The sequence below is a fragment of the Ammospiza nelsoni genome, chromosome 22 (genome assembly GCF_027579445.1).
Source record: "Ammospiza nelsoni isolate bAmmNel1 chromosome 22, bAmmNel1.pri, whole genome shotgun sequence".
NCBI classification, from domain to species: Eukaryota; Metazoa; Chordata; class Aves; order Passeriformes; family Passerellidae; genus Ammospiza; species Ammospiza nelsoni.
In genome coordinates, this window is record NC_080654.1 from 3845318 (window position 1) to 3868724 (window position 23407).

Here is a 23407-nt window from a genome sequence, read left to right on the forward strand (position 1 = left end):
GGAAGGCGAAGCGGAGGCCGCCGGGCCCTTCGGCGCTGGGCAGCTGCGAGCTGAGGGGGCGCGCGGCGGGGAGCAGCGCGGGAGCGCGGAGCCCGCCCCGGTGCCCACTCGGCTCGGTGGAGAGCGGGGGGGGCGCCGCTCCTCCCACCGTCCCGTGAGGCGGCGCGTGCTCTGCCTGCAGCGCAGGCCGAGGGTCCGGCCGTGCCCCGGCGCCGCGGCAGCCGATGCCCCCCGTGCTGTGGCGCTCAGCGGATCCGCGATGGACGCGACCGAGCGCCGAGGCGGCAGCGCGGAGCACGGCGCGGCCCGGGCCTGGGCTGGGGCCGGCCGGGAGGCGGCGGCGGCGCCCGGGGGGGCTGCGGGCGCTCGGTGCGCGGCGTGCGCGGGAAGCGGCCCCGGCGGGACCGAGCTGCACAGCCCCGAGTCCGGCGGCAAGAAAGCCAACAGGTACCGGGGCAGCGAGCGGGGATGTGCTCGGGGTGGGGAGCGGGAGCCGGGCGCTGCTCGGGCCCGGTGGCTGCGAGGCTCGGCGGTCACGGGCCGTGGGCAGGTGCGGTGCGCGGGAGCTGCCCGGGCTCCGGTGCGCTGTGCCCCTCCGGGGAGCGGCTGAGCGACCCTCGGAGAGCTTGGATGTGTACTTCAGTTAAATCTGTTTAGCAGTACCAAAACGGAATTACTGTTATTACTGAAATAACGTTTTTCGTGAGACTTAGGAAATTCGGTAATTTCTTTTTTTAATCTAAAAAAGAGTTAAGGCGCTATAATGTATGCAGCGTTGGGCAGGCTTGTGAAGTTACCACGCAATACTTACACTTATGTAATGATTTATATAGTAAGAGTACGATACTAATGACACTGTCGACTGGAAAAGAGTTACTAAAAAAATGGGGTTCATATCTCATCTGTAGGATTAGAATCTGTGATTTGAGGATATTGACTGCTTGTCTTTTATTCTGTGAAATAAGCAAATGTAAGGAGAGGGAGATTTTATCTGTTAGCAGTTCTGCAGCTGTTGAAGTCAACAGTTAAAAAGTATGACGAAGACTCTGAAGTCACGAGGCATGAAATCTTTGTATCAGGTGTATTCTGAGGACCTCATGGTTCCCTGAGATGCTCATAGCCAGGTACAGCCTTCAAGGCTTGAAAACCTTAGAGAGATCAAGAAACAGCGTTTATTAATTATTTTAATACCTGTGTTATTTAGAAAATCTAGAGTAAACATCATCTTCTTTTTAGTTGCTAGGCATCTTAGCAAGCTGAGTGGTTTCAATGTGACTTTGCCATCTGTGACACTGAAGTTGGGAAGGAGGAAGGTAGAGGAGAAAAAAACTTCAGTTGCAAAGAAGTGAGAAAGATATAACAGGAAATTCAGTAAATGAACATAAGGACATTCCTGGATATTACATGACTCTGCAGCCATTTCCATAAAATGTTAATTTAGGGAGTAATTTTAATTGGGTAGTAGTAAAAAAAATCTACACCAGAATTCTCTGGTGAAGTTTAACCTGTGTTTTACAGCGAGCAGCTGAATTGGAGCCAGTCACACAAAGATATGATGATGATGATCCAAGAAATGAAAAGGTGTTTGCCTGAGGAGAAAAGGAGTTCTAACAAGCCCAGCACCATCAGTGCTCTCAACTACGCCTTGCAGTGTGTGCAGCAGGTCCAAGGTACGTGTGGAGAAAACCTGGAGAAAGCAGCGTGGTGTGCATAGATGTGTCTGGCAACAAGTAGCATTAAAAGAATGCATTCCAGTCATCCTGTAAAGAGTTGATTTCTGAAGCACTGTGGCTTTGTTGCCAGTTTTTTTGTTAAGCAACAGTGTTATCTCTTTGTTGAGATACCCCTACTGCTTCTCTTTTCTTGAGAATCCCATAGCTAAGATGTGCCTAATAGTAACTTTTTATGTATATTAAGAAAAAGTTATTCCCATCCCACTTTGAAGAATTATTGGTTAGTTCGTGTTTTCCCACAGAACTAAGTAGCTAAAATTGTACTGCTTCTTCATGCTTGTATTCTGTAACAAAATGAGATTACTCCAGTAGTATAATCAGTATTCCTTTTCCCTTTGTCACTACACAGACCTTCTCATCCCACCTTGGACTTCACCAAAAAGATGACAAAAGTACAAGGGCTGTAAGAAATATTTTCAAAGTAGTCTCCTTACTGACTTCCTTGTGTTTGTTTTGCTTTTTCTGTTTTGTTTTTTTTTTTTTTTTTCAATTAGCAAACAATGACTTTTTCCAGGCTCTGAATGACCGAAGAGTGTTTCAGGCAGATGTGGTGACATACAGCATAGAAGAGTTGGTGGCAGTTGCATCTGAACACACTCCAAAAAACACTGTAAGAATTCAGGCACACTCAAGGAGTTCATTCAATTTCACTAAATATAGTCTCCTAACATTGTTGTAGAAATAGAATGTGCAAAATTGAAAGGCCTTTAAATTTTAGCAAGGCAGACCTTCAATTTTTTTAAGATAAATCAAGATTACATCTGTGCTGTGTCAGTACCCAACGATAGTGAGTGCAGAAATAGTAATTTTTTTTGGCCAGAAGCAGCAAATAGCTGTTTGAGAATTTATTTACAGCAGAGTAATCTCTTGAGACAGAGAAGGACTTAAAACCAATCAGATCCATATTTCTGAGGGACTTCTGGTTTCAGTTTGTACTCTGCATTTAATTTTTTTTCATGTTTTGCAATAGATGTTATGCATTCTGACTCTGCTTTAAAGAAGTGTTTCTTGAAATTCAGTACTGTTGAATGCTGTATCAAAAATATTGTAATGCTTGAAAAAATACAAAAAAATATCAGAAAGCTCTCAATTGTTTCTGTGTGTGGAATTGTGATGAATCCTCTGAAATTTGTGGAGGAGTGTGTGGAGTGATAACCAGTCATTCAAAGCAAAGACAAGCATTAATCTGTTTTGAGAAGACTAATGCAGTCTTATTAGCATTTGTAAATCTTGAGTACATTGCTGCATTGGAGGTGTAGTGGATCACACACTACCCAACACAGCTTTAAACCTCAGTTTGAGGTTGTTCTGTGTGGTGGTTTGGGGTTGTTTTCCTTTTTATCCTTACATGATCACTGCCATGTTTCAGGCAATGATTGCCTTCAATGTTTGTTTTCCAGGACACATTTGTGGCTGTGTTCTCTTTGCTGTCTGGACGCATAGTGCACATTTCTGAGCAGGCAGCCTCCATTCTGAACTGTAAGAAGAAAGTGTTGGACTCCTCCCGGTTTGTGGAGCTGCTTGTCCCTCAGGATGTGAGTGTGTTCTACACACACACTGACCAGTCTCACCTGCCCCTTTGGAACATGGAGAGTCAAACAGGTGGGACATGGCAGTGCTTGTAAATGCTCTGGGTGTCTTCCTGTCTTTGCAGATGAGGACAGAGTAGTTATTTTAGATGCTTAGGCTACCAATGTGCATCAGCCTCATTTGTTCCTTTTCACTTTGAAAACTGGAGTGGGTATGGGACCAGTCCTAGCTAATCTCCTCAAGGCTTAACTCTTACTTAGGGTAAATAAAGGGCACATACTGCATTGTTTTATTCCATCATTCCAAATACTGCTACTTTTGAAAAGAAAGTCTGATTGTGAGCTTAAAGTTGTTTAATCTACACCTTATAGTTGCTTAGGTACTTTGTCTTTATGGTCCTCTCACAGGTCATCAAACCCAAGTTTTAAGCTGATTTGCTATTCAGTGCTGGATGTGTCTGAACTGAGACTTTTGAGTCCTGTGTTATTTGTGAGCAGTTCAAAAGCAGCTTGCAGGCCAAGGCTGTGTCTTTGGCCCACCTTGACATGGGGCTGTTCTGGCATCAGTTCTGAGAAGACCGAAGTCCTTGGTATCAAGGGATATGAGACATCTGGAGGTTTTGAATGCCAGGGATTCCACAGCTTGGATGCCAGTGATGTACCTACCCAGCAGAGCAGTGGCACCCCTGTGGAGCTGTGGTTTTCTTGCCTGTATATAGTTTTTGGTGCTTGGCTCATACAGCCAGGAAATATCACCTTTCCTTTTCACAGTGATGCACTGGAGAAAGTTTTCTTGGTGTGTTGATTGGTTGGTTGCTTTGTTTGTTTCCTTTTTTTTTTTTTTCATATGCATTTCCTCTGAATTTAGTTCCAGGTCAGTGATTTCTCTAAGAGTGAGTGAACTCTCACTCTTAGAGAAAGGAGAGATACCATTTGAGGTGGGAGCAGATTGTTGAACAAACAATTCAGTAGCTAAAGAGTAGGTTGTGAAACTTCAGTCTTGCTCAGAAAATCTGGAGAATGCAGAGTTTAACATAGTTCTGAGAGGTGTGACCTTTTGAAGGACATTAACTGATACTTTCAATGTGTTCATCTTATTAGCTTCTCCATATGAATATGCCCAGGTGAAATCCTTTTTCTGCAGGATCAGGTAAGTGCATTGTTACAGTTCTATTTTTGTGAAGGCTGACAAGGAGCACAGTACTAGCAGAAACTGTTCCATTGTTATAGCTGACCAGTGTGAGCTCCTCAAACTCCACCACAAAATGGGCTTTCTGTGTTTAATGTTGTCATCCAGTAGCACATTTTGAACATCTTGCCCAGAGTGATGCATAAACTTGCACTGGGACAGAAGGAGAAAACTGTTTATACGTTTTTCTCTTGGACCTATTGGTTTCCTTAAGTACTGCCATGCAGGAGAATTATGTTGTGAAAAATTGCTGCTCCCCTTTTACTGTTTGAGAGTGGAGGCAAAAAGTCTTTTGCGATTAAGATTGCTTGAGAGATTGGGGCAGAAGCCTTAATGGAAACTCAAGTCACCTAAGTCCCACTGTGAAGCCTGACTTGCTGCTGCTGTGAGTGCTGTTTGTTGCTTAGCACCTGACTAATCTTAGAGCCAAAAGAGGGAAAAAGTTGAGATTGGCTTTCAGTGTTCAGTGCAGTTCTGTCCCAGACTCAGGTGATCTCTGGATTTCAGTAAGAACTGTTGGCTTCTGAGCAGATAGGACATTTACTCCATCATTCAGTTGATCATTGATTCATTCATGTATTTTAACACCATTAGCTCTTACACAATTCAAGAGACAAAGGTGGTTTAAGGGCACTTGAAATGAATACAACAGGACAGATAGCAATGTTAGGTTGGGGGAGCTGTTCCTTGGATACATAACTCATTTATAACAGTTTTTCTCATTTTATAACAGTTTTTCTCCATGTTTTTGTACAACATCTGTCTCTACTCCCCTTATGTAACAGATCTTGTGATTGTGTTTGCTTTATGAATAAAAATATTTTTTCACAAGCACACACTCTAGGCTTAAGTAAGAAAATGGGTTTTTGTGAGTTAGACTACTTCTGTATCCAGTTTCCATTTGTATCTTTTGTTTTCCCAAAGACGGAAGTGTCAGAAGTAGTTTTTATGACACTCACTTCACTTGCTTCTCTCTAGAAACATTTTACAAAACTAAGTGTGCAATAAGAAAGTAACTTTTAGTGTAAATTATAATCTTCCAAAATGTAACTCAGTTCTTTCTGTAAGAGCTGGGTACAGTATTGAAATTATAACAGGTGGAAAAACACTTGCAATAGAAAGTGCAAATTGTTACCACAGCTCTTGCAAAGCCGTGGTTAAGATGTCATCAAGGACATTGTGTGCTGCTACAGTTCAAAAACATTCTAGGAAGACAAATTCTTATGGAAGATAGTCAAAGAACAACAATGCACCAAATCTGAAGGTGTCTTTCTTATGTAGGTCTGTGAAAACTAACCTTGAGGGAGACAGATACTTGAATTGTTTTGTTTTCCTAAAATGGTACAGAATAAACAACAAGCAGAAAAAGAACTGTTTATCTTGAAGGAGAGCACAAAACTGAATGAGTGGGGTTTGTGGATAGACCTGGAGTAAGAATTAGAAGGCAATCTTTAACCATTGGACTAGGAGTATTTCTAAACAGTCTCTGAATGTGTTGGGGACAAAACATCTACTTGACTTCAGCAGGAGGGAGGTCAGTGTTGCTGAGTGTGTTGACCTTGGATCTCAAAGGAGTGTGCATAGGAGCTGATTATTTGGGTTTGTGCTCTGCATAACTTCTCTGGGCAGGGCTCTCAGCCCTGGCACACAGTATGGGAGCCTTGAAACCATGGTGTTAAATCCCTTTTGCTTTTCCTCAGGGGTGGGAAAGATCAAGAACAAGAAGCACGTTGTTACCCCTTCAGAATCACCCCGTACTTGGTCCACGTGTGCACTTCTGTCCATGTGGATGCAGAGTCCTGCTGCTTAGCTTTGGCTGAGAAAATCCACTCTGGATATGAAGGCAAGTCAGGAGGTTCCAGTAGGAAAAATATCCAAACCAATAGAAAAATGCAGTCTATGAAAGTCTTCTTCCTTTGTTTAGAGCCTGTGCTTGGGCAGTCTCACCTGTGTAAGCTGCAGCTTGTGTGTGCATGCATGCAAATCCAGAATATCTGTGCTGCCTTTGCCAGGCCCCAAAGCATTTGACTTCTACTTGTTATTTTTAGTTTTGGGAGAATTCTGTAGTACCTAAAAATATGTAACATTTCTGTAAGTTACTGGTTAGAAAGCAGCAAACAATTATAAAGTTTAGGAACCTGTAAATGCCCAAGTTTTCTGTCTTAGTGCATATTTTGTTTCTATTAGCTCCTCGAATTCCTATGGATAAAAGAATATTCACCACCACACACACCCCTGGATGTGTTTTTCTGGACATAGATGACAGGTGAGAGATTTGAGTTTTTAAGATCTGTGAGTTATATATGGAGAGGTAGAAAAAATAATTTAGTGATGCAGCTGAAGACCCAAGTTAAGTAGCTGAACTGTGTGATTGGCAATATGTAATGAAATCGAGTTTTGTGTTAGTCCAGTCATGGAAAACATCTCATACTCCACAGATGTAATCTCTTTTGTTGGTTTAAAGCACATGTTAAACAAAACTGCTGTCAGTTTTCCTTATCCAGGGCAATGGGGAGCTGTGGTAGCATCAACAGTGGAAAATGAGCATAATTACTGATAATGTGCCTATGACCCATTGTCTTCAAGATATATTTGTTTTTCCCTTTGCACGTAAACAAGCACAAAACTGCCTGCAAATGTGAATATCTGTTAAATCTCCAGGCACAGAAATGTTTGTCATGGGTATTTGTATTCCGTGCAGGATTATGAGATGGGTTGGGAAATGTTCTGTTGCTTTAGGTAATTTCACTGTAGATTGTGCATGGGCACTTCACTGATCAGCAAAGGGTTAAGGATGGGAATAGTCAAAATATTATTATAACCTGTGATAATGTTTGGGTTTCAGAGCAGTGCCTTTGTTGGGTTACTTACCTCAGGATTTAATTGGAACATCCATACTGATGTATTTGCACCCAGAAGATCGTCCTCTGATGATCACTATTCACCGGAAAAGTAAGAGCTGCTTTTAGAGGAATTTCTGTTGGTTTTATGATTCTTTATCATTCCTTTATCATGTTGCTTGACATGTGACTGATCTGCAGTCTAGACAAAAATTAACTAATTAACTCATGCAGTCAGTTTGAGATCAAAGTAAATTCAATCCCAAAGTTCTAAGAACCCCAGTCATGTTTGTGCTTGCACTACTGTCATATTGCAAGCTAAACCTTCTTTCTTTTGTTTTTCTTCCAGTACTGAAATTTGCTGGCCAGCCCCCTTTTGAACATTTACCTATCAGATTTTGTACTCAAAATGGGGATTATGTCATCCTGGACACCAGCTGGTCCAGTTTTGTGAATCCTTGGAGCAGGAAAGTTGTGTTCATCATTGGCCGACACAAAGTCCGCACGTAAGTCAGTTGTGGAATTGATCAAATAAAGAGTTTTTCATTGATTACTCTGCAAAACAAAACAGTCTGAGTACTGAGCTAGGGACATCATTTGCTCTTGCTGATGTGACAACAGCCTAGCATCTGTCTTCACACCATTCCTTCAGAACACCATTAGTCTTGTTTATTAAGTGTGAAAATAAGTGAATTACTTTGAAGTCAAAGGCAAAGCCAACTTTTTATTTTAGCAGGTTTTTGCATATAGTTGATGTCCAAATTAAAGTACCGGTTTTAGATGAGCCAAAGCTAAAAAGCAGCATAAAATTAATCACTTTAACAATTAACTACAATTCATTCATGCTCAGCAGAAAAACCCAATAATTGGCCTTCTTTTGGCATATTTACTTGATACAGCATTTAAATATTTACCAAGGCAACATCTTTTTAAAATGCAGTTAGTATTGAACTTATAAATTGTTTTTTCACATGTTTTTCCTCAGTCTTCAAGAAATTGGAAAATATGATTGACTGCCTTTTTACTTGGATTCTCTTAGAGAAAATGGCTTTTGTGAATGGCCTTCTGATTTTGCAAAGTGATCTTTTATACAAGATTTTATGGGGTATGAGTTTGAGTTTGCCTTCTGAGTGAAGGAGACACAGGGGTGGGTGTCAGCTTTAACTGGTGTCTCTGCTGGTGTATTGACTTCCCTGGAGCTTCCCTGCTCAGAGCAGCTCAGGGGACAGATGACATTCCTCTGTGTTGACTCAGCAGAACAGTCAAAATAATCAAAAATCAATTAAGAATCTGTTCAAAGTGTTTGTAGCTATCTTTTCTTCATCAAATGAAAATGACCAGTGAAATACTGTTGGCTCTCTCCAGAAGCCCTCTGAATGAAGATGTCTTTGCCCCAAGAAGTAAAGAAACGAGCAGCGTGGAGAAAGAGATAAGAGAATTGCAAGGACAAATTTACAAACTGCTTCTGCAGGTAAAGAAGCCAAAAGCATTTCAGAACACAGGCTGGCCTTGTTAGTGAGGGCTAAAGAAACTTGAGTCTGATTAGTGGGCTCTTTTGAGGATGGTCTTTTGAAAGGTCTGAAAGGAAATTTCTACGTAGATACAGGCCCACCTCATTACAAAAAAAAAATCTGTTTGACATTTTTGCCAAGTCTTTATGTTGAAAGGTAAATCTGCATCTTGAAACAGTTTGAAGCATGGTAGAGAATTCTTCATAAGCAAGTGTTAGAGCCCAGACAAATACTGACTTTTCACTTTATTGTCTTTGTTCATTTGAAGTTCTGTGTTGCAAAGTATGTTGTTTCCTTCACTTTGTTCTCTTAGAGGATGATTTTTAAATTTCTTTCTCCTCTCATGCAGCCAGTTCACAGCAATGTTTCCAGTGGTTATGGGAGCCTTGGAAGCAGTGGTTCTTATGAGCACTACATCAGCATAGCATCTTCAAGTGACTCCAATGGGAACTGTGCAGAGGAGACACAGGAACCAGTAAGTCTAAATGTGTCACTGCAGAGTAGTGAAAATACACCTGTAAAAATGAAGATGTTTACTGTGTACACGTGCTTCTCATGATGAATTTTACTGACATGGGAAGAATAAAGCCATGTTCAAGCTAAATTGGTTAATGACAGAGTGCTGACTTTTGGTTTTTGCTCTTAATTTTGCTCACTGCTGTAGAAGAGAGTGGAATTAGTGCTGTCTTAAAACAAGCATTGCAAATACCTTATTTCCTTGTGAGCCTCCTGATTAAGTCATCAGCTTATTCTCACATTCAATGCTTGGCATGGGTATTAAAACATCCAAATGCTGAGGCTGTTTGAGCTTTATCATAGTTAATTTACTGAAATTTACCATGATAATTGGATTAATTAATTTTACAAATACCAGTAGATACCAGGCTTAGGCTGATAGTCTGCTCCCTTTCAATTTGAAGAATACTAGTACCCAGCTCAGCTCCTATGGCCTCTTTGGGCTCATTTTATTCTGACTTTGCATTTTTTTGTGTGTCTCAAGATGACATTGCAACAAGTTTGTGCAGATGTCAACAGAATAAAGAACCTGGGGCAGCAGCTGTACATTGCATCGAGGAGCAAGCCACAGAATGCAAATGAACAGGCTGTGAGCTCAGAAGTTTTGGGAGGTAAGTTAATATAGTTACGATCCTTAAAGTAACCTGAGGTCCTGTAGATCTGTAGCCATGAGTTTGGCTATGTAGTGTTATGATGAGACCTTTAGATTGCGTTTTTTAGCATGGTTTAGACATGGGGTTTGTTTTGTTTAAAACCCAAACATAAGCTCCCCACCCTCCCCCCAACACATCTCTAAAAATAACCTCAGCAGATGCAAAACTTTTTAGCTCCTCCTTGAAATATGGAGGAATGTATCTATCTCTAGGTTAACAAACTTCTCCTTTTTTATACCTAAATATTTTCTAGTGAAAATGCCCACGTGCTTGTAGCAAGTAGTATGGAAGCTCCCCTTGATTACTTATATATGAACTCCTAGAAATGATCATAGGCTGGACAATATGGCTTTAATTCCCACTGAAGCAGGGATTTAGTTACTGAGTGCTTCATTTTATATTAATGCACATAATTTGCAGTTTGTATGTAGCACAAATGTATGGAGAAAGCTGGATGCTCCCTCAAATATCATAGGAATCTGTATTAAAACATTTTGCTCTGTGATACTCTCTGTTAAAGTTAACTGCTGGTGTTGTCCTAGAGGACTGTACTGTCAATATTAATAGGACTCTGGCCAGTGTATTCATGGTATACAAAATTGTGAATTACTCTTAAATAATGGGTTGGATTCTGTGATGTATAAATTGAAAGAAGAGTAATATTAATTGCAGCTTTATTTGCAACTTAAAAGCAGAGAGTTTTATATGCTGTTTTCTTTGTATTTGCTTTTTTGAATGGATGTTCAAGGGGAGGGAGGGTTGGCTTTTTTCAGGCATCTTTCCCCCAGTCCTTCCCATGCCTCAAAACATATAAATAGAGATTAAAATGCAGAGTAACTTTGTAATGACAGTTATTCTGTATAGGCCATAGGACCTTGTATCATTATGTGGATTCCAATATATAGTTACCTGTGTGTATATAAATATATCTATAATCTCTGTGAGGGTAGTGTTTAGATGCCCTTGAGAGGAATATTTAAAGGTTTCCTCTGTTCCAGGGAAGAGGCACCCTGCTTCCTGTTTTCTTCAGACACTGAGAGGGGATGGCACAGAACCAGGCAATGCATTTTATGATGATCCAAAGAAGACTCCTCATGTTCCTTCCTATCAGCAGATCAATTGTGTTGATAGTATCATCAGGTATGAAACAATGAAAAAATTTAGTGATACAAGTTTAAGATTAATTGGTAGAAAGTAAATATCCAAGAAGTTTGCATTGGCCTTGAACTGGCATTTGAGTTGTGAGATAAATTTGGGATTGTTTGTAAAGTTTTCTGACTCTCTGAGCATTGGGATGGATTGCCCAGTCTGAATTACACAGTAATGAAAACTTTAAGACCTAAGATTCTGTTTGTAACTATTTGTTGACATCTGTCATTGGTGCAATACCAATTTAAGTGAATTTTGATGGTCATAATATGTCAGAGTCTTCTCATTACACATTGTGGGAACATCCATATAAAACAAAAAGTTGATATAATTTATAAAATGTTGGTATTTCTTAACCCTGTGGATAATGTAATCTTTCTTTTTTCTTTTTTTTTTCCCCCTTCAAAGAGTGGTAGATTTTATTTTAAATACTCCTTGGAAAGCAGATACGTGTCCAGAACTTCCTGCAGTGAATTTAAAATACTAGTTAACAACCTCTGGATCTCCAGTTTGGATTGTTCAAATGTTTGTCTCTCCAAATGGAGAAAAACACCCCCCAGAGTAGAGAGAGCTTCCTGTGATATGCTTTCATTTCAGATATCTAGAGAGCTGCAGTATTCCAGCACTGAAAAGGAAATGTAAATCTTCTGCAAATACATCATCGTCATCTTCAGAAGATGACAAACAAGTCCAGCAAAGTCAGCAGGAAGTCAGGGCATTGGAAGGTAACACAAAGTGTACTGACCATCATATTAGAACCACAAAAACTGATTTGGGTTTTTTTATATGTCACTTTTGTGTGTTCCAGAGTTTGTCCACTTTTCAAACTGTTGTGTTGCTAACAGTATTTTAGTAAATATTTGCCTAAATTGCCTAGATCTCCCAGTTAAACATAAGCTAAAATGTTAAATCTTTGAATGCATCAAAAGAACTCTTGTTTGTTGTTGTTAAATGAACCTTCTGTTGCTCACTCAGTTTATGCCACATTTAGTATGTGCTGACATTGCACTGGCATATAAATACTTTTTTTAGTATATAAAACTGTCTTATTTAATAGTCTGCATACTTACTGGTTATTTCTGAACCAGTGAGACTTGATGAATTGGGAGCAGAGTGCTTGGAATGGAATTCCATGTAGAAACTTTGTCATTTGCCAATAGATACTGCTATGCTGTCAGCAGTTGAGTCCCACACGCCAATATCTGCTGGTCTGGAAGAGACGCTGAAAGACCAGACAACTTCAGGCATGGTGGGAGCTCCTCTGGCAGACCTGACCCTGTCCAACAAGGCTCCAAGTGTCATATCTGTCACCAGCCAGTGCAGCTACAGCAGCACTATAGTGCATGTCCCACACCCTGAATCAGGTACTGTTCACACTCACAAAACACTGACTGATGTTTCAATTTACACAATGTTTCCAGCCTGAAGTACACGGTGAGAAAGTGTTGGTCGTGGATTCTGAAATATTCAAGTACTGTTCAGGGTGCTGTGAAGAAAAATTCGAGCCTGGAGGTTTTTAAGGTGTTTTAGTAAATTAGTTTTAACAGACTACACTGTTTCCTTTCCCCTTGAACTTCATTGCACATGCCTCAAACACAACAATGTGCTTTTGGCCATTGAGGATTCAAATAAAAATTACTATGGGGCCAATGTCACTTCATTTTAATGCAGAAATAAGCAAAAAAAAAAAAAAAAAGTATGTAGCTGCTCTTTTACTAAGAAAATATGAAGAAAGACATGCCTCTAACTTCAAAGTGAATTTGAAATTTTCCAGACCATACAAAGGAATTTGCTCAATTGATGTTAGTTTAACTATATTTGAGTTGAAAGGGTGTTTTCCCCTCATGCCTCTGCTCAGTAGCTCACATGAGATTTTCTGTTTAACACTCTGGGTATTGTGGTAGTTGACACCAGAAGGGCAGAGCAGAGAGTGATTTGTTTTCTTCCTTCTTCAAAGAAGTGACTACAATGGAGGATGCTGCTGTTGGAAGTGAACAAGTTGAGCTGCCTCCTGTGAATGCCCAGAGTCTCCCAGTGCTGCCTGAGGACTTAAAGCCAGTTGGGCTAACAAAGGAGACGTTGTCAGCCCACACTCAAAAGGAGGAGCAGAACTATGTTGACAAGTTCAGACAGAGGGTCTTGCTCTCTCCGTTTAGGACTTACCTTCAACAAGGAAGTGGAAGTAACAACAGACATTCCTGTGGCCAAGGTAGGCAGCAGCTTTGAGAAATAAAGAATTGTTAGATGATTTACAAGACCAAGCTGATCATGAAGTGTGGTTCTCCTTTGTATAAGTTAGTAAATATCTTATTGTGGCTGCTTATAGAATGCTTCCTTTGGATTGCCAAGATTTCACAGCAGCATTACCCACACAGAGGGTCTGCTCAGTCTTGGATCTTGCTGTCTTAGACTTTTCACAAAGCAGATAGTTATTGCAATAAAGCCTGCAAATCCCAGGAGTCTGTTGACATCTTTACATTCTTGAAAGAATGTAAAAGATCTGATTAGGATAAGCCAAAGTGATCGATAGGAAAATTGATGACATGAAGAAAAATGTTGTAGATATGTCAGCAAATCCATCACTGGTTTCTGGAAGAATTATCCAGAGGAAAGTCAGCTCTCTGGCTAAGCCACACTCATTTATCTAGGTGGTTGTCTTTTTTTCTTTTTTTCTTTTTTCCTGGTTCTCTCATTTCAGTCAATATGTTTATTTTTCTTCCTCAGGTGATTCCCCTTCAAAGCAGATGAGCCCTGCTAACTGTAAAAAAGGAAAACATGGAAAATTCAAGCGCCAGAAACCTCAGAGACAGTGCTCAGATAGCCACTCTTCTAGTAAAAATAGAAATAGTCTTCCATGTGAGAAGAGAACAAATCAGAAACAGTTGTTCTCTCCCTCAGAAGTGTCCTGTCTGAGCTCCTCCAGTCTGAATGTCCATCCTCCTGTGGCATTTCCTGCCTATTTGAACCCAGTGTCAACTTTTCCAGCCCCTTCTGGAGGAGAGCAGCTTGCCCTTCGCCCATCACAACCCCAGTCCACGTCCTCATCCCAGCTATGCTGTGGACCACAGTCATACCCAGTCTTTTACCCCCCAAACATAGGCACCTTCATGGCTGTATTTTTTCAGGGTTTCCCCATGTATGCTCAGATGCCTCAGCATGTCTTTCTCCCTGGCCCTCAGTGTGTTTATCCCCCCTCTTCATATCCATGCACCACGTTACCCCCAGCACCCCCTCCTTGTGCTCCATCGCCTGCAGCACCACGCTCTGTGGATCAGCCCTTTCCAGCCTCTCCTCACTCATCTGTGGAGGACCAGCAAGAGGGTCAGTGTGACCAGGCCCTGCTGCTGAGCAGCTCAAGGAGCAGCTCCCCACTTCAGCTGAATTTGCTTCAAGAAGAGCTGCCAAAACCTATGGAGCTTTCCATTAGCGCTGATGTTAAGCCACATGCAGAAGATAAGCACGTAAGTAACGAAGGTTTTTCAGGTAGAGGAGAAAGTGACTTTCACAGTGTTCTGTCACCCAACCAGTGGTGATGATCTGCGTGTCAGGGACACAGATTTTGTCAGCTGCTTTTTCTGTTGGCTGTGCTATGTAGGCTGCAGGTCACAAATAGCACAGGAGGTGGAGAAAGCAGTTTATACTTGTGCTTATGGGAACTTGTAGCAGTACAGTGTGGGCACTTAGTAAATGACAGAAATGTGAGATCTTCTGGTCTAGGCTGCCACAAGCTGCTTCTGCTGAGCATTCTGGCAGCAATGTTTTCAATAGAACTGTCAGCTAGAATTTGGGGTTTGGGGCTTTTGATGCATGTGGAACTCGGTTAGTGCTGCGCAATTTGCATCCTTTTTCACCCAGTCCCACAGTCTCTGTGGAGAACCAAAACAAAGGGAAGATATTTTTCTAATTACTCCCTCTGTCTCCCAGGGATGCAGCTAATGAAAGAAGAACAGGGATCCGTGTGGGTCGGTTTCCATACATGGGCATAGAAAAGGCCTCTCCAACTTCCGCGGTAAACTGAGGCAGGAATCTGAGCTCTGCAGGCAAGGAAAAAAATGTTGCCTCCTGAATCCAGATTGGGCTGGAAAGGCTGGAGCAGCTGAAACTGCAGGGTAGGGTCCTGAAAGGGGAGCTGGTGTACCTGGAGCTGCTGAAGCAGTTGCTTCGCATAGTGAATCAGGGGAAGACTCTCATTTTCCCTGTAGTGCACCTTTGCTTGATGTGTATGGCTGCTTGATGCCATCCAACAGGATGTGAAGGGAACTGACTCCTCTCTTGTCAGCAGAAATTGTAACTTTATGCAGCCATACAATATTCTGGCAAATTGGGGAAGGATCTACAGCAGAAACCAGTAAACTAGAGTTCAGATGCTTGTTGATTTTCACCCATGGAAGAGTGTTATCCTGAGTTGTAAACCACCACTCATTTTCAGAGCTAAAACCTCCAAACCTGTTGAATTGATAGGAGAACTTGGTCAACATGTGGCAAATGCAATAACTGCATGAATTTCCTTTTACATACTTAAATGTAACTTCTGTGGATGTGTTGGATCTGCTTTTTGTCTCCAGGATAATGAGCCAGAAGATAATGGTAAAACTGCTGCTCCTGAATTTCCTGACCGCTCGTTGTACAAGGACTCACAGTTGGGTTCAGGCTCAGCAGCATCAGGCAGTGGATCAGCTTTATCTGGTTCTTTAGGCTCTAGCTTCAACGAGACTTCTGGTCATGGCACAGGTAGGGAGGCCCAAGATTTAGGTGTTTGGTGCTAGATGGCTTGCTAACATGGAATGTAGTGGGGATGGGAAATCCATGTAAGAAGATCCATGGCCTTTACTGCTCATCAGCTTTCAGTGTTTGAAGCCAAGTTTGTTTCAGTCACTGTTGGAAATGAGTCTAAGAAGCTATTCCTTTAACCTGGAAGTCACTCTTCATTTTTCTCATTATCACTTTTGTCTGCATTAGATACTAATTCACATCTTGCTTGGCTAAAGGTGAATCTGCCCAGAGCCTCAGAAGCAGAGAAGTTGAGCCAATTAATTTTGAGAAAAGTAATAGAGCTTTGAAGATCTTGAATAATTTGAGACAATGCACTTTATCTTTGAATTCTCAATAGGTAGTAATGGCTAGAGCAATCATCTGGGAATACCTGTGTTTGTATTACAGAATTAACTTGCAAGAATACACTGGGGGTGGTGTACTTGTGCTGAATTATTGGGATTTTCCAGGCATCTGCCTTTTTTTTTTTTTTTTTAATGGTCATTCTCAGCAGGTAGTGGGAAAAGCAGCAAGTATTTTGCCAGTAATTATTCTTCTGGAGCTTCCAAAGAAGAGGAGAATCAGGAAGCAGAAGAAAAAGGGACAGCTTATCAATTGAAGCATGAGTCAGCCTGGGTGAAGATGGATCACACACCTGAGAGATTTCTAATGAATTACCAAATGCCAAACAGGTTGGAAAACATCAACAATTTCTGACATGTAGATTGGAATTGTGTATGGAACTATAGGATTAAAGTGAGACTGTAGAAACAGCACACATACCAATGAAACTTCAAGAAGGTGTCTTAGATTTTTTTTGTCCAGTTTAGGCCTGGCTATTTACTTACTTTTTGTCTATTTTTTTCCCATTCCCCTGTCTATTAAAATAAGGTAACATGTAATCTTTTTTGCTGAAGTATTAATGGGATTGGTACAGAACAATTAATATTATTGTCCTGTACTTTGAATGGATAAAGGAGTAAAACTACAGTTGCTTGTAATATATGTATTTATATATATAATTTGTAATTGGGTTCCACATTTTAAAAAGCACCACATAAAGCCATAAAACAAAAAAAATTCACACCACTACCAAAAACTTGCAACAAAACCAACAGCAAGCAAACCCCAGACTGTGAGCCCAGTGTTGAAAGCAGCCTTACAAAGCAAATAAGGTAGGAAGTACAGTTCCCTTTCAGCAGCTGATGCTGTTTAGGCTTCAGCCATGGACTGTGGTGAAGAGACTCTCACAATGTCAGTTAGTGCCTGTAGCTCACAGGTGTCTCTTCCCTGCAGAATCAAAGAGGAGGTTCTAAAGCAGGATCTGGAGAAGCTGGCAGTCATGCAGAAGCAGCAGCCTTGGTTCACGGAAGGGCAGAAGAAGGAGCTTGCAGAGGTGCACTCGTGGATCAGGACCCAGACTGTGCCCCTGCAGATCAGCACCCAGGTGAGGAATGGGGCTGCAGGTCCCTCCTGCCTTGGCCAGCCCAGGCATTTCCAGCCAGGGCCACCTTACAGTGCCATGATCTCCTGTAAGGCATCTACAGTTGGTTTTTTCTCTTGGTGTTAAGTCCTTTGCTCTATTTCTTCTAAAATTGTTGCTATAATTGAATAGCATGTAATGCTGGGATATCAGTAAAAATTAGATCACGTGTGATCAGGAAGGTGAGAAATGCTCAGTCACAGAGGGGGTCAGGTGTATTGTAAGAAACACAAAAATGGCCAGTTTTTTGTAGATTAGTCAATCATTAATTGATTCAGTCTTATATTTCGTTATTTTATCTGGTATAACTCTTGGACACTCTGCTAAACTGCTTCTGGTTTGCCTTGATGTGTGTTAGAGACTCTCCTAATCACTTTAAAGGGCTCCCAGGTGCTATGGAGAACAGCAAGACAGATCTAGTCCCACAAAGACTTAGAGCTTCAGTGTTGAGTTGTACAGAAAATTTTAAGGCTGTGTTAATGCAGTTGTGTACCAGAAAAATCTCTTGTCTGTTTTAGCACTGCATGTTGGGCTGGAATTGTGAAATGTGGTGCTCTGAGATGTGGTGTTTATTCTTAGAGAAGAAAAACTCAGACATGGCTGTCCTTGGCTATGGAACAAAACTAGAAAACTAGTCTCTGTTTTTCTAATACCTCATTGATAACATGTGTCCTGTTGTGGTTAAGAACTCTGTTTGATTCTGATAGCAAAATTAGGTGCAGTGATTGTATAGAAAATTCTGTTGAATGTTTATAACCTCAGATGTTAGGAAGTGTATTGGTATGCAGATATCACTATTTTCTATCTAAGGTCCTGAAACTGTTCCTAAACAGAAAGTCATGTTTTCCAGTGCAGATTGTGATTTTGCAAATACAACCAGGCTTCTGACAGCAGCAAGAAATACAGGACTTCTGTTTGGAGAGTTTGTTTCAATATTGTACGAAATGGTACAATATCAAAACATAGTCTCTAAACAGAAGAACAAGAAAATATCAAGAACAAGAAAAATATCAATACACTCAGGCATTTCAGCTGTGTATGTTAGTCAGTGTTGTTTGCTGTTCAGGCTGCAGTCCAAATCTTCAATAAGGATAAAGCTGAATGATAAGGTCTTACAATTCAAGAAGACCTTATAATTCAGAAGAATGATAATTTCAGAAGAAATTCAAGAAGAAAGTCACATGCCTTTTTTTCTTAAAGGTAGAACTGCATGTTCCACTAACCAAATTAACAGATCTGAGGCAAGGTAAATGGCAGGTATATAATTAATCTCTGCTTTTAGAGAGGTCTCACCCCACTGGTGAGAGGTTTCAAGAGATTGCAATGTATCATTCCATAGGATTTGACCCTTTGAAATATACTCATAAAAAGAATTTAAATTTCTGTTTCTTGCTCCTTTGCAAAGGGCTGTGTGACGTGTGACAGCAGGGAAGGAAGTTGTGAGGCTGCAGTGGCTGATGAGAGCATGGAGAACAAGGGAGAGCCACGCTGAGGACATCAGCCCTGTGCCAGTGCCACTGCTGGGTGTCATTGCCACCCCGTTCCCTCCTCTGGCTTTGCTCCATGATCTCCATGGCCACCTCTTACCAACATGAGCAGTCACACATGAAACTCCATCTCCCTCCTCCACCCCTCCACTCCTGGCATGACTCTGAAGACAATCTTTCAGTGGGAGGCTCTTTCACTTTCTGACCTCGTGGAATGGGTTATGTTTGTAACCTTGAACTGCTCAATGATGAGCAAAATACAAAGATTTCTTTTGGTTTGGGTGTTTGTTCTTTTGAAGTTAGCAAGTGTGAAAAGATGCAGTGTTCAACAACCTGTGGTGATGAACCTACTGATCAGAGCATGTTTACTCTCCAAGGTGGATGTATTGAAGCCCAGCTACAGTGCTCTTCATTTTTGTTCAATATTTAAAGGTCTAAACTAAAGATCCAAATAATCTGAGGCTCTGAAATTGATGTAGCTGGTTTGAGAATCTAAAGAGCAGCTGAAATTGGCTGGGTTGTTCTGCATCAAATGCCTTTTGCCAGCTTGTGCCCATTGAAAAGAAGTAAACTGAAGTGGAAAAAAGTAAATTATTCCCTATGGTTTTTGTGATGTGTGTTTTGGAGTCAAGTTGTTTCACAGCTTTTGATTTTAAAGCTGTGTTTATCAAGACAGATACATAAATTAATTAAGGATAACTGGTTTGCAAATACACCAGAGATGAAATTACATACAGCAATTAAAAAACCCCCAACCAACCCAAAAGTATCAATCTACAAGCTCTGCTTTTTAAAAACAGACCCATGGAAAATTTTCTCTCTCAAGGCAAGTAGTTATCAATTAAAGTAGTTACATGTAATGTAAGATAAAAGATGGGTTTGTATCTCAATGTTTTCTTTCTTGAGTGATGAGAGGGAGTTGAATCCAGACATAACAAATAGGAAATTATTTAAGCAGTTTCTCTGATTTGTTTTTGTTGTGGTGATGCCAAAACCAAAAAGAATTCATTTCATTTCTTCTGCTTTCAAAACTCACATGTTGTGGAGCTAAACTTGAGCATCAAACCACATACTCATTATTTCTTAGCACTGTTGACTTCCTGCATAAGATTTAAACCTCTTTCATTGTAATGGAGTCTCTGGCTGTTGAAATCCATGGATGAAAAAGGAATTTTGTAGTTCCGAACATGGTAACCACTTCCAGTATGTAAAAGGACTTGTTCTTATTAATGTCTCAAAGTGCTCTTCAAACAGGACATGCTTGGCTGAAAACCTGGTAAATTTTGTCTGATTTCCCCTCTGCTTATCAAAAGCTGGATGTAATCAGATTTTCCTTGTGATGTTATTACTCACCTTAGCTTTCTCAGCAAAGAGTTTAAGAATGTAATATGTTATTTACCCTTTTGTTCTGTGTAATCCTTTTGCTGCTGTGTGAAATATTTTCATTTCTCTAGTTTCAGTTACTGGTAAGGTTCAAGTAAAATACTGTGATCTGCAGGTCATTGAAGGAAAATTATATTTATCTAAAGGCTTCTTTACTTGTAAAAGTCAATCCAGTGACAATCTTTCTTGTTAAAGATTATTTTAAGGAAAGTTATTTTTACAGAATTTTGAGCTTTCAAGGCTAAGTTGACTCAGGCAGCATTCTTTTTATGGATTTGGGGGTTTTTCAGTGTTTTTGCCTGCTCTGTTTATACCTGTTGGTTTTTATTTATTCTTAAGCTACCTTTCTTTGTCTTTCAGATTTTTCAGCTTGAATTTGATTTTTTTCTTGTGTTGTAAATCAGCAGAGTTCCACACATCCTCAGTACTGCTTGTGTTCAAATTTCAAACACCTCTTAAAATAAGAGATTTCAGTAGGTGTTTACATGTAGCAGGTCATGTATTCAAGTAGGAAGATGTGGGCAATATCTTACACCTTTCCTAGTCTTTTTACAGCATTTTCCAAACATGTTATTCTGTTTTATAAGCACACTGCCTAAAATATTTGCTCTAAAACATGTAATCAGATACTTTGTGTAAGGGTTCTTTCTTGATTGGCAAGCTTCTTAATTAACTTCTCTGTCAAATTAGACTTATTCATTAGAATTCATTCTACTTAGCTGTGCTTAAATTAAAATGATTGCTTCAATGCATTTTGAGATTTAGTGAAATAGATTAAATTGAATATTTCAGGTAAGGACAGCTGTCTCCTTCAAAACAGCTTGGAAATCTAAGCCAGAAAGTAAGTTATGGTAACAGTAGACTCTTTTGTGTACATTATTTTTATTTCCTGAGTTTGGAAGTTTTGTTCATTTCCCTAGTATGAAAATGAGCTGATTTGCAATGTCTTAGCAGGCAGACATGTAATCTCTTTTGTAAAACAGTGAGACAGTTCAGGAGAATGGCAATATGTACCTAACACTTGAATAATGCTTTTGATCCATAGGTCCATGAACATGTCAAAAAGATGACTTTTATTATCCCAGCTGTATAAAAAGAGGCAGAGACACAAAGCTGCAAACCCACAGTTTATTCCAAAGTCAGGAGTAAAATCTGGGAGTCTTCACTTGCTGTATCCTGTGCTGTCTTTGCTACAAGTGATCCAGATTCTGTATGTAGAAACCTGATCATGTTACCTGTGTTTCTTGTTTGGAGATGTTAACCTTTCTTGTACCCCCTGCTGCTGTGATTTTGTGCCCATAGAATCATTGAGCAACAGCCCAGAGAGTTCTTTAATTGCTGTGAATCCCACAGACCCTCTGGCCATATATTATGAAAATTCATGTGCCTACGAGTTTGAATTCCAAGTTTGTAATCCTGGCTAAATCTTAAATGCAGGATCCCTTCTCTGGGGCTACACATTTCCTGGGTTATGGAAAAATTATGGTGTAAGAGAACAATGTAAGAGGAATTAACAGATGAATCAGTGCCCTGTGTGATAGGACAATTATTTGCCCAAAAATCAAACAGTCTCGGCTGCAAACTCAGCAGGTTTTATCCCCTGAATATAAAAAAACCCCAAACTTTCCCCAGGTACTCTTTACCCTGCTAGAACCACAACTTCATCATGCAATGAAATGCCTTATCAAGCCTTTGACCTCATTTCCATAAGTTTTCAGGAACTGGCAGTTTTTACTTCAGCTTGTACTCATCTTTCAGTCTCTGTGGTGTGCTGGAGTGATCACAGCAAGATGCACTTCTGATCAGAAAGGCCAGTGGAGGGAGTGTTGCAGCTGGATTTGCACCTGCTGTTTTGTTTCTGTGGCTTTGTTTTGCCTGGCAAAATATTGCAGACAGTTTGGAGCTGCTTGGAAAAATCACTTTTTTAGTGGTCAGAGGGAAAACATGCTGGTACAGCACTGATGCAGTTACTGCCCCCTGTGGGGGTGTCAGCAGTTTGGAAACCCTCAGAGGATTTCGCTGGCAATCTTTTTTTTTTTTGTTGTTGTTGTATTCATAAATGTAGAATTATGTTTTTAAAAGATGAGTTGTTGTGCAGATATTTTCATGGCATTGCTATGAACAGAAGGGACCCTCATGTATTTTTACAGTGTGGTAAATACTTGCTGAATGAGTAATGTATTGGTAAGTTTATCTTCCAGCTGAATCCAGTTTTGAATAACAATTGAATGAATTTTTACATCAGTTGGTAGGAGTATTTTATTGAAAAAATATTCAGCTGTGGTTGAATTTACAGTTGTGATTTTAACTGTACAATTTAAAGGAGCATCTGATTTTATAAATAAAACTGAAAAATATACTGCAAAGAACTGTTCAAATGTGTGTTTGTTTTGCTTTTGGCAGTGTGTAGAAAATACTTTTAGCAGAACCCTCAATACTTTTTTTGCTTGTACATGGGTTGGGCTACAGTGAAAATGGCCATGTTGTGGCCATTTATGCTGTTTTGTTGAGGGATTTTGTGGTTGTTTCTTTTTTTCAGTCACACTCCACCTTGCCAACTCCAGGATATGATCTTTCTTTTCTGCATTCCACAAGGGCAAGGACTTCTTGTGTGTGAAATATTAAATCTGTATTTCTAAACTGCTGGGATTTGGCATGCAGGACTTAAAGCTTCTGTCTGTGTGACTTTTCTAAAAAGTTTTTGTTCTAGAGGAAGTACAGAGAAAAAAAATGAAAGGTTTATTTCATGAACATGTCTCATAGAGAAGGAAGTTCTTAAATAATTGCAGAGCAACAATTTGTTCATCTTTTTCTGCTTTAAGGGACATAACAGAGAGATATGATTGATAGTGCTGAAAGGAGCCTGCAGGAGAAAGGCAGAATCACTGCAGGGAGTACAAGGTACAGAACAAAAGTAGCATCATACTGAAATTGGAAAAGAAAGAAGTAATCTTAGATGAGTACATAACTGAACTGCTTCTGATGAGGTAAGTCATGCAGTGCCTTGAAATACAGGCATCTTGAAAGTAACATTAGATGTATCATTGCTGAGGGTTTATTGATTTTTTTAAAAGGGTTATTTGGTCATTTTAAGCATTCTTAAAACTGAGTCAAATTATCTATTCCAAAAAATGAATATAAATTAAATGGGCTTGTGAAATGAAAAATGTTCAGGCTTGGAT

At 40.3% G+C, this 23407-nt stretch overlaps 1 protein-coding gene across 3 annotated transcripts; it reads left to right on the forward strand.

Annotated features, from left to right (window-relative positions):
* The first annotated feature begins 254 nt into the window (after positions 1–254).
* PER3 (period circadian regulator 3) lies at positions 255–22594 on the forward strand. 3 transcript variants are annotated; one of them, XM_059487296.1, is made up of 21 exons: positions 255–447; positions 1519–1670; positions 2228–2343; positions 3134–3335; positions 4364–4412; positions 6152–6294; positions 6639–6717; positions 7297–7403; positions 7641–7797; positions 8657–8762; positions 9152–9277; positions 9803–9929; positions 10970–11111; positions 11718–11845; positions 12281–12484; positions 13078–13329; positions 13845–14581; positions 15686–15851; positions 16384–16564; positions 17169–17319; positions 18761–22594. In XM_059487296.1, exons 1-21 carry the CDS (start codon positions 260–262, stop codon positions 18845–18847), a joined length of 3600 nt encoding a protein of 1199 aa, XP_059343279.1. In that variant the 5' UTR covers positions 255–259; the 3' UTR covers positions 18848–22594. The 3 variants fall into 3 exon arrangements, with proteins under 3 accessions (XP_059343279.1, XP_059343280.1, XP_059343281.1); XM_059487297.1 differs by having other exon boundaries at positions 16387–16564; XM_059487298.1 differs by lacking the exon at positions 12281–12484.
* The last annotated feature ends 813 nt before the right edge of the window (positions 22595–23407 follow it).

Coding starts and splice junctions, on each gene's coding strand:
- PER3 (XM_059487296.1), top strand. CDS start 260: ATGGACGCGACCGAGCGCCGAGGCGGCAGCGCGGAGCACGGCGCGGCC. Junction 1,671..2,227: donor GTGTGTGCAGCAGGTCCAAG/GTACGTGTGGAG, acceptor TTTTTCAATTAG/CAAACAATGACTTTTTCCAG. Junction 8,763..9,151: donor TTTACAAACTGCTTCTGCAG/GTAAAGAAGCCA, acceptor CCTCTCATGCAG/CCAGTTCACAGCAATGTTTC.